Source organism: Solanum tuberosum, unplaced genomic scaffold (assembly GCF_000226075.1).
Source record: "Solanum tuberosum cultivar DM 1-3 516 R44 unplaced genomic scaffold, SolTub_3.0 scf00294, whole genome shotgun sequence".
NCBI classification, from domain to species: Eukaryota; Viridiplantae; Streptophyta; class Magnoliopsida; order Solanales; family Solanaceae; genus Solanum; species Solanum tuberosum.
Window position 1 is genome coordinate 130120 of NW_006239231.1, and position 16871 is coordinate 146990.

Below are 16871 nucleotides of genomic sequence, written 5' to 3' on the forward strand. Positions count from 1 at the left end.
TTGTTCAGGCTAAATTTAAGGCATTAAGAAATTTGTTAGGAAATAACTGATCGTGTTTGAGTTATAGACTTGTGTGGTCATCGACTAGGCTTAAATTTAGGAATGATAAGGATTCCACTAAATTTTGCTTAAGTTTTGGCATTCTCATTTAATATAGGTTAAATAATTTTTCTAGAGAGATTAGATATTTTTAATATGAATATTCATTAATTATTTAGAACAAAAATAAGGCTAAACAACACAAATTTTATTAGTTTATAATTTATATTACATGTCTTCGCAGGGGCGGGGCTACAGCCATCCAAGGGTGGTTAGTTGAACACCCTTCGCCGGAAAATTACATCATATAGAGTGGTCAAATTCTGAATTTAAGGGATAAATAATTAATGTTGAACAACCTTGACATAAACTCTTCCGTGGTGCAGTGGTTAAGCGTGTTCATTTCCACTCCAGATGCGTGGGTTTGAATCCCACAGAGCGCACAACATTTTTAGTTTTATTTTGAGAGCAGAACACAACCTCACACACCATTATTATGTTCCTCGAGTTTCTTAATTATTAATATTACAATTTTAATAATATAGAGTAACATATATGAATACATTATTTTAATTTTGAATATTTTGATATCATGTATTTCTAATTTTTATCTAGGATATAATGCACTTTCGAATGGTGAAAACAAAAAAAGCCAACTATATATGTTAACAACTTTAAACCCAAAGCTAAAATCAATACATGCGTTTTATCTTCTTCTTTTTGATTTATGTTTCGTAAAGCTAGACGCATTTGTTCTATCAATATTTCACTTTAAAAACAATAATCATATATTTTTATCATATAAATTCAATGCATCAATAAGGGAAAAAAAACTCGATTGTTTATATTTGATATTGACAAATGTTGAGACAGTTCATGGTAGAATCTCTAGGTTAAACAAATAACATTCAACTCACTTATTTTTTTTAAAAGAAAATCTTGAACGCCCTTGATGAAATTTCTGGCTCCGCCACTATGTCTTTGTGTGAGTTTTCAAAATTATTTTCATACCATATTTCGGTCCCCCAATATATATATCAAGCACGTTCAACATGTATCTCAGATATATGAGATCAAAATCAGGTGTAATTTGTTCCAAATACATTGTATCTAAGTGAATTCGCATGTATTTGACTTTCTCACTTATCTCTCTCCTATCTCGCTCACTTGATCTCTCTGATGTATATAGAATGTACCAGGTATCCCACACACATGTATCTAGTATGATTCACATGTATCTGAGATATATATACTATTTCTCGCCTCCCTCCTATCTTGGTCTTCTCTCCCATCTGTCGTTTACCTCTCTCCCTTTTTCGCTCCACTTTCTCCCTATATATATATATTTCAGAGTGTATCTGGTAGTAAAAAATTACATATATCATGGTGTATATGACTTGAAATTTGATATGAAATCATCAATTAGTGAGAAAATATGTTTTCAAACTATATGGAGAATTTATAAATATGATAAAAATATTTATATAATTAAATAGTTTTTCCAACATATGCTCAAACGGATCGAACTTACACCTCCACAAATCAATCCAATATAGTTTTTACTATACACCTCAAAAATGCCTTTTATAACCCTGGTTGTAAAAAATCTCCCAATAGCAATAATACCAAATTTTGGGAATGAAAGTAGTAACAGCCATATCCTACTTAATACAACAAACTCCCTTAATCAGAAGTGAATTTAAGATTTTTCGAACATGGTGCATTAAGAAAAATATATTAAGTGAGAATTGATCCGAACATGAGTGCACAAAAAAAAAAATATTAAGTGGAAATTGATCCTTATTCCTCAAGATCAAAAGCTCAACATTTAACCATGTGGATCGGTTAGACTTCTTATAGTAGGAGTGTCAAAATATAATATTATACAGATTTTAAAAAATATATACATAAAATATCTAATTTTACGAACTAAATTCGCCACTGATGGTAAGTTGTAATTGGCGATATCCTTCGATTAAAACATTAACTTATATGAGATAAAAAAAAAAAATTATCCAAATTATAATATTTATAAAAATATTATTACAGTATACATGACTATTTAACTTATTTCTTGGTAAACTTAATCTCAAAATTTAAATTAACATAACCCACCTAATTCCTTGAACCAAAACTGCCTTAAAGTGATCTTCACGTGCGTAATAGTATTAGTTTGTGAATATTCCCATAATGTCAGCTTTTATCACCTTTTTTCTTTCCCTTCTTTTTAATTTAGCCATAGAAAGAAAAAAAAAGGACTAGAAAATTAGAAAGTGGGGTTCTAGTGCAGGCACAGAAAGTACCTAGAAAAAAAAACTAGAAGTATTAGAAAAAATAAATAAAAAGACACAATTTATCACATTAATTTTTATTTATTCTTATTATTAATTATAGTCATATTTCTCAAAATATTATATCTAAAATCTGATATAATAAATCATTTTATTTATTATTATCATCTAATGAGTGTGTCAAATTAATATTGAATTAGTAAAAATGAATGAAAAGAGTACTTAATAAAAAAAAAAAAAAAAATTGTTCCACACTACAACCTTATCATCCTCGAAAATTAATCAAGAAGGTGCAACTATATATAGTGCTTAGTAGCTTTATACACTAAAAACAAGAATGCTAATATCAAGAAGTAATTATTCCAACTCTAAAATGCTGCTTTGCTACTAATAACTAATCTTTTGAGAAGATGTGTTGTCGATTTTTTACATGTTAAGACATTAAATTAAATTTAAATTAAAGATGTATGTAGTTGGCGTGGTTTAGAATTGAAATCATTCTTTTACCAACAAAAAAAAAAAGAATTGGAATCCATTGATTAAGCCTATAATTTGTCCTATGAAGTATTATTCTCGTTCACTAACATTTTGCACGTCTCTTAAAAAGTAATGATCTTAAAAAGTAATGGTCATATAAAAACAAATTTGTAAAGTGCTAGTGCCAAACAACTAATTGATTCAGAGGATTCTATTAGTGTATATTGTATACCTAATTGAGGAAATAAGATTAATTTGTTGCCTTGTTACAAATTGAATAGAAGAAAATAACGTTTTCAGATCTCTTATGTAAATGTAAAAATGAAAATTCGTATATATAAAAAAAGAAAATTCCTCGTGAAAAGAACATAAACTAAAATAAAATGGTAAGTAAAGTGACCTAGAATATTAATTCTCCTAATTAATTAGTCGAGTGAAAGTATTACATATAGTTTCGTGGCCGTAAATCTTGTCCCATGCCTACTTATTAATTATATATATAGAATGGGTACCCAATAAATCTCGTTGACAATCTCTTAAGTAATGATTTATTAAGACTTTTATCGGCTAATTAAATATACTGAAAATACAATAAAGAACGCAAACATTTCATATATTCAATATTGAAATCTAAAAGCTAAATCTAATATATGAGTTTATTATTATTTATAGTCTGAAACTTATTTATTATCTGAAAATATCTGTTATTAAAATTTATACAAATAATTTGACCTGCATTTGTGAAACTAGTAGGGTCACATACATATGTGGATTGTTAACATTAATATCTCCAAATTAAAGCTAATTTTGGCCTTAATGACACTCATATTTGGGGAGGTTGACTACTTCTCATAAAATGAACGTGATCACATATTCACATTTATTTAATTCTAAATTAAATATAACAAAAAGTAATCAAATTATATTACTTATGAAGTTTAATTACTATTTGACCTTTTTTTTTCTCCGAGGGATGGTGTTGGGGGTAATTTCTTTTAGATACTCGAAATAACTTCTAGGTCAATTAAGGATAATTTGTTAGGAGAACATTGCTGGCCCTCTAATAATAAAAAAATTTAGGTATAAATGTATAATTTGTAGTATTCTTATATATATATAATCATGTCCCAAATTGTGATTTAGCAAATCGGATGGGAGTTAAATGTTTAGGTATTACTAACCAGAATTAAAAATGTTTTGATAGATATTTGCTGTTAGGAAAGTGATTGCCACATTATTTAATTTATGTAGTTAATTGTTACTATTACGTATTTAATTTAATTTATCTTTACTTTTCTAGATTCCTTTCCGTCTCAAGCACTTGAAAGAAAAAAATATCAATATCCACTCAATTCTTGTTTTTTCTGATGCTGGACCCTTAAAAGTATTAGGGTGTTAGTCCATGGCGGAGCTAAGATTTTCACTAAAGAGTTTCAAAATATGAAGTTGAAGGAATTCAATAATATCTACTATGTATATATAAAAACTATTTTTACCATATATAAACAATGTAATTTTTCAGCAAATGAAGTCGGATGAATCCCCTGAATTCTTACTAGCTTCGCCCCTGACGTTAGTAGTCCAACATTAGTGTGGGCGGAATGAGATATCCTCATACAATTTTAATTTTTTTTCTTTTTTACATAATTCTAATTTTTGCAACATTTATTAATATTTGAGCAGCAATAACATATTCAGTATAAGCCCACAAGGTGGAGTCTGAAGAAAACCGAGTATACACCAAATTTATCCTTACCTAAGGATGGATCTTACCCCTATTTTGTAAGAGTAAAGAGATTGTTTGCAATAGAACTTTCACTTAATATTTGAGCAAAATGTAATATTCTAGGTAAGTGGTCAAGAGGATGATGATCTCAGCATATGATATTAAATTATTTAAGAGCTAGTCTAGGTATTTTATCTCTTTATAAACATGTTAGGCAAACCATTTAGCATATTCTTGGTTTGTCAAGGAAGGGAGAAAGTTATTTGGGAACTAAAGCAATGTTATCTGGATTACTACTCTGGGTCTGGGCGTTCGATGCAGGTACAATATTGATACATATACATATATACAAGTACATAGTTTATACTTATTATTTTATATATTTTACCCGTAATGACATGTTCTTATAGTCATTAAAATGTGATTTTCGATTATTTTTAAGACAACAAATTCGATTCTAAGAGCACGTAGTTTTACTCTTGGTTGTGTTCAAAATCTTTCTTTTCTTCTTTTAATTCCGTGGACAATCAAATTAAATAGTATCATATAAAATAAAACGGAAAGAGTAGTATGTTTATATACATATATCAATGTCATGAAATGTTCAAATATTTTGGTGTTGCAGGTTAGAAATTCAGTCAAAATGCTTAAAGGATAAAGTGCTCACTTCTCAGATATCTGTCAATATTCTTCATCAATGGCTTTTGGACTAAAAGTATAGAGGCCAGGAAGTATTAATTTGTCAAAATTAAGTCTGTTTCTACATGTTGTAAAACTTCATTAATATCAGTTACTAGTAGGTCCTTTTGTAGAGATTAAGTGATCATTGAAAGCTAGCTAGCTACTTTTTTTTAAAAAAAAAAATATATTTCAGCTTCATGTATTTATGATTGGTCTTTTTGCTAAAATGTAAAGATAATTCCGTTTGATAAGTACTCTTTTATTTTTAATTAGAGGTCTCGGGTTTGAGACTTGTTGAATATACAAAATCGCTTTGTTAGGAAGCATTTTATTCTCCGATATGAGACTTTACCGTGCAAATCTAAATTTAATCAGATTCCAATAAAGATATTGAACATCGAATAATTAGAAACCAAAAATACTAATCAACCAAATCTCTATGCTTTTTGGTTGACTTATTAATGTTTGTTTCACAAGAGTTCCAAGTTTAAAGTGCAACAATATGAGTTTTGTATTCTAAAAATAATAGTTTATTGCGCTCCAAATAAATTAGTTATACATAATTAAGTAGATTTTCCAATACAAAATATAAAAGTTTCACTTAATTAGGCTACTAAGTTTGAGCCAGTAACTAGAAGTCTATCCCCCCCCCCCATCCCCCACCCCAAGAAAAATGCCAAAACCTAAACATAATGAAAAAAAACTAAAATAAGATTTGGGAAAAGACGAAATTTTTTCATGTAGTTTAAGGAAATTAAATGACTATGCCTTAAACAACTTTCGAAAGGTCAAATATATAGATGGTGAGTAGGTGTCACCAAAACAAATCTTCAATTGTTTAAGCTAATTATACTAGTATTAGTGTTGAAATTATTTAAGAGTCGAAAGGTCAAATATATAGATGGTGAGTAGGTGTCACCCAAACAAATCTTCAATTGTTTAAGCTAATTATACTAGTAGTAGTGTTGAAATTATTTAAGAGTTGTATGTGAACAAGGGAGACTCGATGCTTTTAAAAATGAGGCATCCGCCTTAGATCCCAAACTTGAAATGCCCAATTTTTTAATTAATAACAAAATTATTAAAAGTCTTTATTAACAAAAAAAATTATATCTTTTAATCTATTTGTCTTTTTTTAATTTGTTTAAAAACATTAAAGAATTTTTATTTTTTTTAGTCAATTTTTAAATTTAACTTCCACGTGATTGTTTAAGACTATAACATTAAAAAATATTTTGGTATGTATATATTAGTTTAAGATCATAGAAAAAATAAAGTTTTTTTTATTTATAAAATAACGAAAGAAATAACTTTGCATCTTATAAATAAAAAATAAAAAGTAATTAAAAGTTAGGCCTCCAATTTATTTTTAACTTTAGATTACTAATTAGCTTGAGCCGCCACTATATGTGATAGAAATATTCTTGTGTGCACATATTAAACCAACTCAATTAGAGAGGAGATTTAAGAAATAATAAATCGCACCTTAAACAATAATTTTCCCCATGTCATAAAGGAAAGTTTTTCTTTCATTTTCATAGTAGTAGTTAGTGTACAACACGACTTGCTACGTCACACTTTGTATTTGACTCTACATTGTTGTGTTTCATTACAACCCTTTTTGATATTGTAATTCATTTTATTAAAATAATAGTACTATAGGGTTGATTTGTTAAACTAATTTCTTGTTTGAGAAAAGTCAACTGATAAGGGTCATTATTAGACCAAACATATCTTCAAATGAGAATCATGCCATAGAGAATAATAATTCCGTTAGATTAACTGAATTAATTAATATTGTGTGGTACCAACATGTGAGTGATCAACTTCATCTTGATTAATCTGCAGTTTATAATATGGATAAATTTTAGGCTGCTAGTATTAAAAAATAGTCGTAATATTGTGGTATTATTCTTTTCGCGTAAAGACGATACAATTTTCTCGAAAAAACCTCATTCTATTTGGACAGTTGTTACATATTGTTTGATAACATATTGTATCATACTGTATTGTTTTAATGAATATAATGTTTGAATATGTTGTATTATTTTTCATTGTTACATAATGTCACACATCAACAATTTGAAGAATAAACTTATAAGATAATAGGGTACGAGATAGAACTACTGACACGATCATAAAAATTGATCGCTACGCAAAATGAGACTTCTCGACTTTCTTCATTACTTAACAATGAATTTAACATGCGATATAATAAAATTTAAATAACAATCAAGATAAACATTTTATTTAAACTAGCAACATAATACAATACGTAACAACCATCCAAACAAGCTTAAGAATACCCAATACCTTATGGTAGTTCATATTAATTTTTCCCAGCTATCAATATGAAACTATGTTCACACCACCAATATAATAAATTGTACTGTACGTGAATAATATTCACCATTTTCGTGTCTCTAGAAACTGCAATTCTAGTCGATAGTCACACTTTGTGGTGACATCAATGAAAAACCACAAACTTCGTATTTTTATTTAAACACGTAATATTTATTTATCTCAACAATTAAAAATATTTTTCAGTATATCATGTGTATAAGTTATTTATAATCAATTAACCCAGACAAACTCTCCAATTAACTGAACCAATAAACTATTTTTTTTGTCGTGGGAGAAACTGTTTGAATCAATAAACTGAACCCTCCTAAAATTTAATTTTGAATTAATCAGCACGAATCGGTTTGACTTAAATGTATGGGTTATAATATATTTCATATAACTAACCCAAATCTATTTTTTTTTATTAGTTTATTTGTCTTTTATAAAAAATTTAACTATCAAAACCTAACAACAACTTTTTATTTTAGGAATTTTTACCCTATATAACATTCTAACGAAGGTCACAATAATCAAAGAAGGAAAAATTATGCAGAATAGCAAACATTTAGCCTATATTAGATACTGTATTTATGGTTTAAGAAAATTATAATTTGCGGCTACAGTTTTCCCAATTCTTACCATTTGCCTTATTTTTATGATTCACTTGATTTGTATAAATCCAGAATTTGTATGATGCAGTTTCTGATTGTATAAATCCAGAGTTTTGTATATTCTTAATTTAGCTATATGTATACGATTTATGAGAAAATCATAATAAATTACTCTATTTGTATATTGGAAAGCAAAATATACAAACGAATTCTGAAGAATTCCTAAATGTATAAATATAGAATTTGTATATACTTACCCTATTTGTATATTCGCAAGCGAAATATACAAACAAACAGAAATATACAAACAACAGTCTCCATAGCAAACGAAAATATAGCTATGGAGCGCAATTATCGAAACTATAGAAGCCTTATTATGTCTAATACATTTGCCATTTTCAAAATTTTCTCGTAAAAAAAGAAAATAACTCTAGTCTTTATAAAAAATAAAATTTTAGCCCGAGTGCAATGTATAACCAAGGTGCATATATTATAGTTATACAATTACTATACACTTGTTATATAGCTTTAAATTGAGTGAGATAAAATAGAAAAGAAAGGAAAAAGTTGTCTGGTTTGATTGAGATAATTTTGACGAAAAGGGGGTTCATTTTGTTTTATACTCCATAAATACAAATCATGATTTTCTAACCAAAAACATACCAAACTGAAAATGACAAATAATTGGACAGACAACACATATTCCTTCCAATCGTCAAATAATCATATGCATACCCTAGTGTTGCATCAAAAGAAAAATTATTGAGACCAAAAAATTAAGAAAAGTCAAATGACAGTATTTTAATAGTGACTTTACACAATAATAAGGCAAAATTAGATGCCTTTTTTCATTATAAAAAATAATTTAGCAATTTTAGAACAATAAAGTAAAAGTTAAGCTATTGTATATGAAATATTACCCCAAAAATTTGTGACTTAGTTTGTAATATGCATTATTTTTCATGTTCATCTAATATATTAAGTAGGCGTTTGGACATGTGATTTCATATCGTGATATGAAATTATAAAAAAGAAATTAGTATTTTGACATACGATTTCATGTTGATTTCATCTCATGATCAAATTCTTCAAAAAACATGATTCGGAAATTTCAATTCATGATTTGGAATTTTTATAAAATACAAAAATTGACTCACAAGTTTATATTTTGTAAAAACAACTCCACATATATATCTACTAACCATTTACTTCATGTGTAAATAAAATTTATAATTCATATCATTACTTTTTAAATCATTTATATCTCATATAAAGATTATTTCTCACCAACATAAAATTTATTATTATTTCAAATCAACATTTTACCATTTCTATTCACCAAATTCATTATTGTTTATCATATTTATTTACTAACCAATTGACCAACAAATGACTCAAAGTAACAATGTTGGTCGGTTTTCTCCGTCATATGATCGAGAAATGCAAGTTCAACGTGAGAAGATTATATGTACCATGTGGGAGGATTATATTATAGACTAGTACACTACAACTTATGTTCAATTTAATTTTTTTATTGAATTAAAATTTAATCAAGAAATATTGTACTTTTTTAGAATAACTTTATGATAATTTATTATGCGATTTTATAATCTTTTTCTTATTTCGTAAGATGGTATAAATAATTACGACTATTTTAATAATTTTACAACTAGTGGTGTTTTTATGCTTAAGACAAAACATACAACATAAAAAGTCTAAATTACATGTATAAACAAAACTTCAACTTTATCTTATGATTTCATATCGCATGATCAAGCAAACACCGAAAGTAAGTGCAACGTTTGCATAGAATATCATTTCAAAATATTTATTAGAAACTGTACAGAAATTCGACAGGGGAAAGATATCTGTCATGGCCTCCACACCAACATAAAGATCACCAGCCAGCATAATCCAAAGTTATAAAACAACACAACAAAGTGGACTGGGATGATTACACAAATGGATGTTACAACTAGAAATCACACATGGTACAAAGTTTATACATTGTTCCTTTCACCAAGTTGAGCGAAAATTACAACAGAAGCATCTTAAACTATATGAATGAAGGATAAAACGACGAAGGACGAAGAGAAGGTAAAAAAAGAAAGAAGAGAATAGTAACTTTCAAATGTGCAAGAGCTTCCTGCATCTTCTTGATTATGATGAAGAGTAACACAATGACTAGTATCAACTAAATCTTCTATTTGTCCTTTCTATTCACATGCCAACTTTGTGTCAAAGCTGCTCAAACAGATGGCGAAAGCCTGAAAGGCAGATAAAGGATATCGATAATCCATTGTAAACATATCTTTGCCAACCTTACCAAACTGCAAGATAATCTTGTCTTGATCTGATGATGACTGAGCCGGTTGTGCTGGTGTTGGAGCACCGGCTGCACGCTGTGTAGCAGCAATCAGCTGGAAATTCTTGACAGAAGCGACAGTTACCCTCCCTCGGAAATTCAGACACCAACATTGCAGCTGTTCATGCCACCTAGGTGCCTTGTTTCGAAGAACCAAAAGACTACTCTTACCTTCTTCATCTACTTCACTTGGACCCCCAATATCTGAAAACCGAGCGCTGTTGAACTCTGTTGAAGCATCAATTGATTTTGAAAAGGACATGCTCCTAAATGAGTCTTCAAGATTGGGAGGGAGAAGTTCAGGTTGGCCTGGGACAGTCCCCCCGGGTTCAAGGGACGAGACAGGGATTGAGTGCATGACACAATTCATCCTGCGAGGCCCCCTGGTTCCGAGTACATTCAGTTCGTAGCTAACCTGTGCAATGTTGTAGGTTCCTGTAGGGACTTTGGGAGAAACTTTCTTGGAGTAGAATCTCCGGCTTCCACCAGGAGGAGGAATACTAGAACTGTTGTATGGTGGCTGGGTATCATAAATTATGAACTTCGTGCCCAGAAAATTTGACCTGAAAAGAAGAAATAAAAACTGTTTAGAAGCCTTTTACAATTGGTCAGAATCGGAAACTTGCATCATAATTATTATGTCTATGACCCATTAAATTACTCACTTCCAGTTCAAGCACACAGCTAAATTCGTACTAACAAACTTCATCACATAATATTCTTCATATGTTTAACAATTTATTCACCTTTTTTTCAAGACAAGTAAGGCATAAAGAATCAAATACATTAAGGAATATCACCAAATAGGTCATCAGGACAGGTTCAATATCAATATTAGATACAACTGAGAAATGTGATATCCATTACCTGTCAAATTCCCACCATAAGAATCCACAGCATTGTAGAATGATTTTATAAGCATTTTTAGGGGTAAACATATAAAAGAGCAAACAGTCTCAAATCATCAATGAGCTCATAATATTATTCAAAGACTCATTACACAACCAAAAGGGATAGAATCCAAGTTGACGACTTGTTAGTTTCTTCTGTAACTTCTTTTGTCAATTAGAAAGTTTACAAGCCTGATTTCCCTTTCAATACAGCCTGAAAGGACAGATTCCAAGCAGAAGATTTTACTAGTTTCCTCCCTCCATTTAACTCTTGTCCCTCAGATAGAACCTTGGAGATCCTATTCATCATCTCACGTTTGCTCTTTGTACATTTCTTGAGCCATTTGAATCATGTGTGATATCGTTACTTTAAACAATCACGATGTTCTTTGAGGACAAAGCTAAGAAATGTAAAGATTTGAACTCTCTTAAAGCATGCTTACCTCAGTTTTCCAATGTAAGAGCTGTTTGACCTTGATATGTTATCTGCATTCATAGAGATGATGTACTCTGTACACGTGGTTCTCCGATTACGCTTTGCAGAAAGAAGAAACTTGCCATTTTCTACAAGCAAGGCTGATGGAAAACAGTAAAGGAAAAAAAAAAACATTAGGCTGCCTGGTTTTAATGAAAACAAGGTAATATTTGTATAAATGGTATGGAAATATCAAGAAGCTTCAGAAATGGTTCTGAACCATTAACTAAAAATTCTTTTACACCATTGACAAAGCATGTTCAGTGACAATCTGGAACTCCTACATAACCATAATAAAAAAATTCCTGCTCAACAGTCCACAAAAGAAGAAAGAAAAAGACATTCTTTTTGTGAATTATCATCTGAATTTTCTGTCAATTAGCTGTGAAGTTCTCCTAAGCAGACAAACATATAGGCACTAAAAATCAACCCCTTAACAAGAACTGCTTTATTCCACTTTCCACTCTGTGGAACAAGGGACTTTTGCATAATTGTGGTGGATTTACTTACAGAGAAATGATTCTTCTGTCAACCCTCGGAAATGAATCGAACTTAGAAAGAAAAAAACAACCTTTTTTGAACCTAAAGGATCTAATGCAACAAACAAAGACATCAGATGACTTATGAAGCTTACAGATGAGCCAAACATCTACACTAATCTCACAGCAAATTAGACTACATGTCAGTCAGCATAAAGCCAGTAAGATGAACTTACCAGGGCTAAGGCAAAGGAAAAGTTGGTAAGTTAATTTAGATTTGTCCCTCCGGATGAAGCATTGGATGGTTCCATCCCGAAATCCAGGCTGCAAGAAGGAATTGGATAACAAACATCACAACAATGATATAGCTCTCATCTTCCACTCTAACATTATAAAAACAATAGAGAAATGATGGCAACAGATGCTCCACGAAAGAAAAAAGGAGACCGGAAAAAGACAATCACCTGCTTAAGAGAGATGGGAAAGGTCAACTTTCCAGAGAACTCCGGACGCTGAACAATTTCTTGACACATCTCCCTCCATGAGCGGCAAACAGCTGCACATGCAACCACATGTTTACGAGCAGGCCACGTACTCTCACTTGCCTCCAATCTTTTAATTACATCACGAAGTAACTCTGGTGGGAGGCTCGCCCAACAACTGCTTTGAATGACAATAACATGGTCATGCAACTCATGAACAGCACTCTGAGACTTCCCTCTGTTATGACTGGACAGCTTAACCTCGAAACTCCGCCTAGATAAGCTTCCAATACTATCCCTGATATCACGAGCTATACTGCGAAAAGACATTTACTGGACCAGAGCAAGGTTTCACAGGCTACTTTCTATATGTGAATCTTTTGGAGTGACAGATTTGAATCCCCGACAACCTTGCACATTAAATATACCTGGAGAAGGAGTAGGGTATCAATTCAAACTATTCTGCATTCCTTAACTACAAAGAAAATGAAGAGTTGGCCCGAGGTACGTAAGGAAAAGTACAAAGCAAGAAAAGAAGATTCCTGCAAAAAGAAGCCACATAAAGCAGTCCAAAACTAGAGACTTTACTAGAGAACACTTTCCTGCTTGAAAACCACCATTACAAAGCAAAACTACAACACCATCTTCATCATTCATAAAAATCTCACAAAAACTATATCCCCGAGGAGGCGGATCCGGATTTGAAGTTTATGGGTTCCCACTCGTCTCAAATTAAAAAAATAAAAAGAGACAAAAACGTTCCTTTTCTTCCACTAAACCAACAACACACACTCTCTTAATGTGTTCCCAATTCCTTTTTCTTATACATTTACTAGATTTTTCAACACAAATACAGAATCCGCGCAAAAGTTACAGAGTTCCCGAACCCCAACATATACACTAAATCAACCTCCTCCCCCGCCTCAGGCCCAAAAAAACACACAAATTTCCACTTAGGAAACCAAGGGGGCAAAATAAGGGGAAAAAAACAATTCTTAACCTGAAAAATGGCCCCAAAAGGAGGAAAAATTCAATTTTTGATACCTGGTAAGAAACCATGACAAAAAAGCTTAAAGATTTAATTTTTTTTCTTGCCTTATCAACAAGAAAAAGTAGACAAACAATGAAATTTCCAAAATAGTTAACAAATGTCACACTTAGACTAATACTATCTTCCACAATACAAAATTATGCTTAACATTATACTTTAAACAAAAACTGTTAGTACCCACAAATTAAAAAAAAAAACACCCTAATTAACTTCAAGGTTTCTACAAAAAAAAAAGAGTAAAATTAATGGAAAAATTTCTAAAATCATGAAAATTTTCAACTGATAAAGGAAAATTAAAGTAAGAAGAAACAAATTATTATTAACACGTACCATAAAAATTAAATCTTGTTATTTTTGGGTCTCTGTACAACTATCTTCTTCTTGTTGTTTCTCTCTCTCTCTCAACTCATTCCTATTCCTACCCAGCGGATACCAAAGACTTTATTAAATCCTCTTCACGGAACTTTTGCTTTTAATTAAGAAAATAAAATAAAATAAAATGTGGAGTTGAATTAACTGCCATTTTGGTGGGGGCAGGAGAAGTGGGGTTTTCAACTTTGTTCTTAAATTACCTTTTTGTCCTTCTTATTTTCATTTTTAATTTTAAAATTTGATCATGGAGCATTATTTTTCTATTTTAAAAAAATACTCACTTTATTTAAATTAGTTTTGATTTGATATGAAGTTTACGAAAGACGATTGTAAAAAGACTTTTGAATCATGTGGTTCTATACTAATATAGAATATACCAAAATGCTCTTTTTGTTTTATGATTTTAAACATGTCAAGTAGAAAGTTAGAATTAAAAAATTGTCAAAAAAAAAATTAAAAATATATTTTTAAATAGATAAGTAAAATAAGACAAACAAATTGAAAAAAATCTTAATAACATAATTGGTTAGCTACCTAAAATTTTATCTTGTTATTAAGAGTTTAATTTTTCACCTTATAATCCTCTTTTCTATTCCCAAGTCAGAATTTTATAAGGAAAGAAACACGAAGGGACTAATAAAAAGAAGAAAAAGGATTATATATATATATTTTTTTTTGTTTCCTCATAAATGTTTTGATGCAAGGTAGTTTGTTTTTTGTTATTACACTTGAGCAAATTTGTGGTCAAGACTGATCAGAACTAATAAGAACAATTTGGATATGATTTTTAAAGATGAAGATGGGTAAAAATGAAGAATGATTAGCTATGAATTTATTTTCTTCTTCTTTTTTTAATAGAATTTGAAAAGAGTGAAAACGAAGTTTAATATTTTATGGGAGAATATATGACATTTTGATTTGATTGTGGCGTTGAAAATATCAATAAATAATTCCTCCATTTAATAAATAAATAAATAAGTTGGAGTGGAAAATGCTGAAATTGTATGTTGTCAAAGACAAAGAATACACATTTCTCACCAAAGGAGTTGACATTAGTATCAATAAGATTTGTGGTGACGTTGGAAGTACTCCTTCATTCTTAATTAGAGGTTTTGGATTTGAGTCTCTCCTGAGTATGAAATTGTCTTTGTTAGGAAACAATTTACTTTTTAATGTGGAACTTTCTGACACGAATCTAAATTTAATTAGGCTCTAAGTAGATATCAGATATCGACGGAAAAAAAAGAGTTGACATTAGTAGGTTTAAGGTTATGTCAGTGGCATGTGTGTAATTGTAGATGTTGTTTCTCTATAAACTCACTTTTTAATGTTGATTTATTTATTTTCTCAAAATTTGTTCCATTTTTTTTTTATAGAAATAACTCAATCTAATGGATTTTTATAATATATTTAAAAATGTTACAAAGTGTAATAACAGGTAGTAACTTGTATATGAGATTCAAATGCTTGACCAGCTGACGTTTTAATTTTTGTAATTTTGTGAATTGAATAGTGCTATTATGCGACTATTCATTACATAATATTACTTTTTGTTTAGAGAAGATTTGGTCGTTTGTTTCATGAAAATTAGTCAAATTGGATTGTTTTGCTAATTTTTAGATATTATAGATAAATCATATTTTATATTTATTTATTTTTAGAAAACTAAATTCACACATAAACATTATTTATAATATTCTTTATTAAGTATAATCAAACACAATTTTATCAACCGAATTTCATATACCTCAAATAAAATGAAATTTATTTAATTTATGACCAAACCCTACTTTAAAGTGTTTTACTTAATGAGCAATTACTTACAAAAAAATGTTTGACCTTTGAGTGGTATTTATTAAAGAATATTATTTAGAATATAATTTTCAATTCTATTTAACATCATCGTAAAGATTGGATACAAGCATATTCAACAACAAGAAAATAAATTCGATTTTATAGACGCAAAACCTCCTTTAAACAATTTAAGGCAATAATTTAAAAAATATTGTACAGACAGATACCTTCACTATAACTATACCAAAATTAAATACTGTATTACTAACTAAATTTGTGAGGCAATGCACATTTATTAAGAAAAAACATTCAGGGACATAACTTAAAATATTTTTTTCAATATTATTTTTTGTGAAATCATAAATGTAACTTTGTAGGTAGTGCAAATCTTCTAGAAAATATCAAACTTCATTAAAGGAAAGAGCAAATATGAAAATATTTCAAACATCTATCTTGAACTTTGAATAATTCAATTATTTTGAACAATGAAAAAAACTCCAAAAATTCAGTTAATGTGAAATGGAGAGAGTATAATTGATAGGCTCTAATATAGATATCAAATATCCATCTACGAGTGAGCGATTGTCAAATAATTGTTGGCTTTTTTCGTAGTAATAGTGGACCGGTCTCATGAGATCTATACCGGCCGTCGAAATCAAACGAAGGTCGAAGGACCATTCGATTCATTAAGGGGCATGCGGCGCCCTTTCCGGACCTAGCAGCAGACGGGCGAGCGGGTTTATGAATTGAATTCCGTCAGCCTCACAACATAATCAGAGTGAGGCTTTAATGTTC

General features: G+C 29.9%; 1 protein-coding gene and 1 long non-coding RNA gene across 2 annotated transcripts; one reads left to right on the forward strand and one right to left on the reverse strand.

The window, feature by feature from the left end:
* The first annotated feature begins 4740 nt into the window (after positions 1-4740).
* Positions 4741-5418, forward strand: LOC102587433 (uncharacterized). The gene is made up of 2 exons (XR_368300.2): positions 4741-4854; positions 5159-5418. It is a non-coding gene; the product is annotated as an uncharacterized lncRNA (long non-coding RNA).
* Positions 5419-9975: 4557 nt separating this feature from the next.
* LOC102587653 (tubby-like F-box protein 8) lies at positions 9976-14368 on the reverse strand. The gene is made up of 5 exons (XM_006359754.2): positions 14241-14368; positions 12842-13287; positions 12614-12701; positions 11867-11999; positions 9976-11096 (listed from the first exon to the last, which is right to left on the reverse strand). Exons 2-5 carry the CDS (start codon positions 13187-13189, stop codon positions 10385-10387), a joined length of 1281 nt encoding a protein of 426 aa, XP_006359816.1. The 5' UTR covers positions 13190-13287; positions 14241-14368; the 3' UTR covers positions 9976-10384.
* Positions 14369-16871: the final 2503 nt, after the last annotated feature.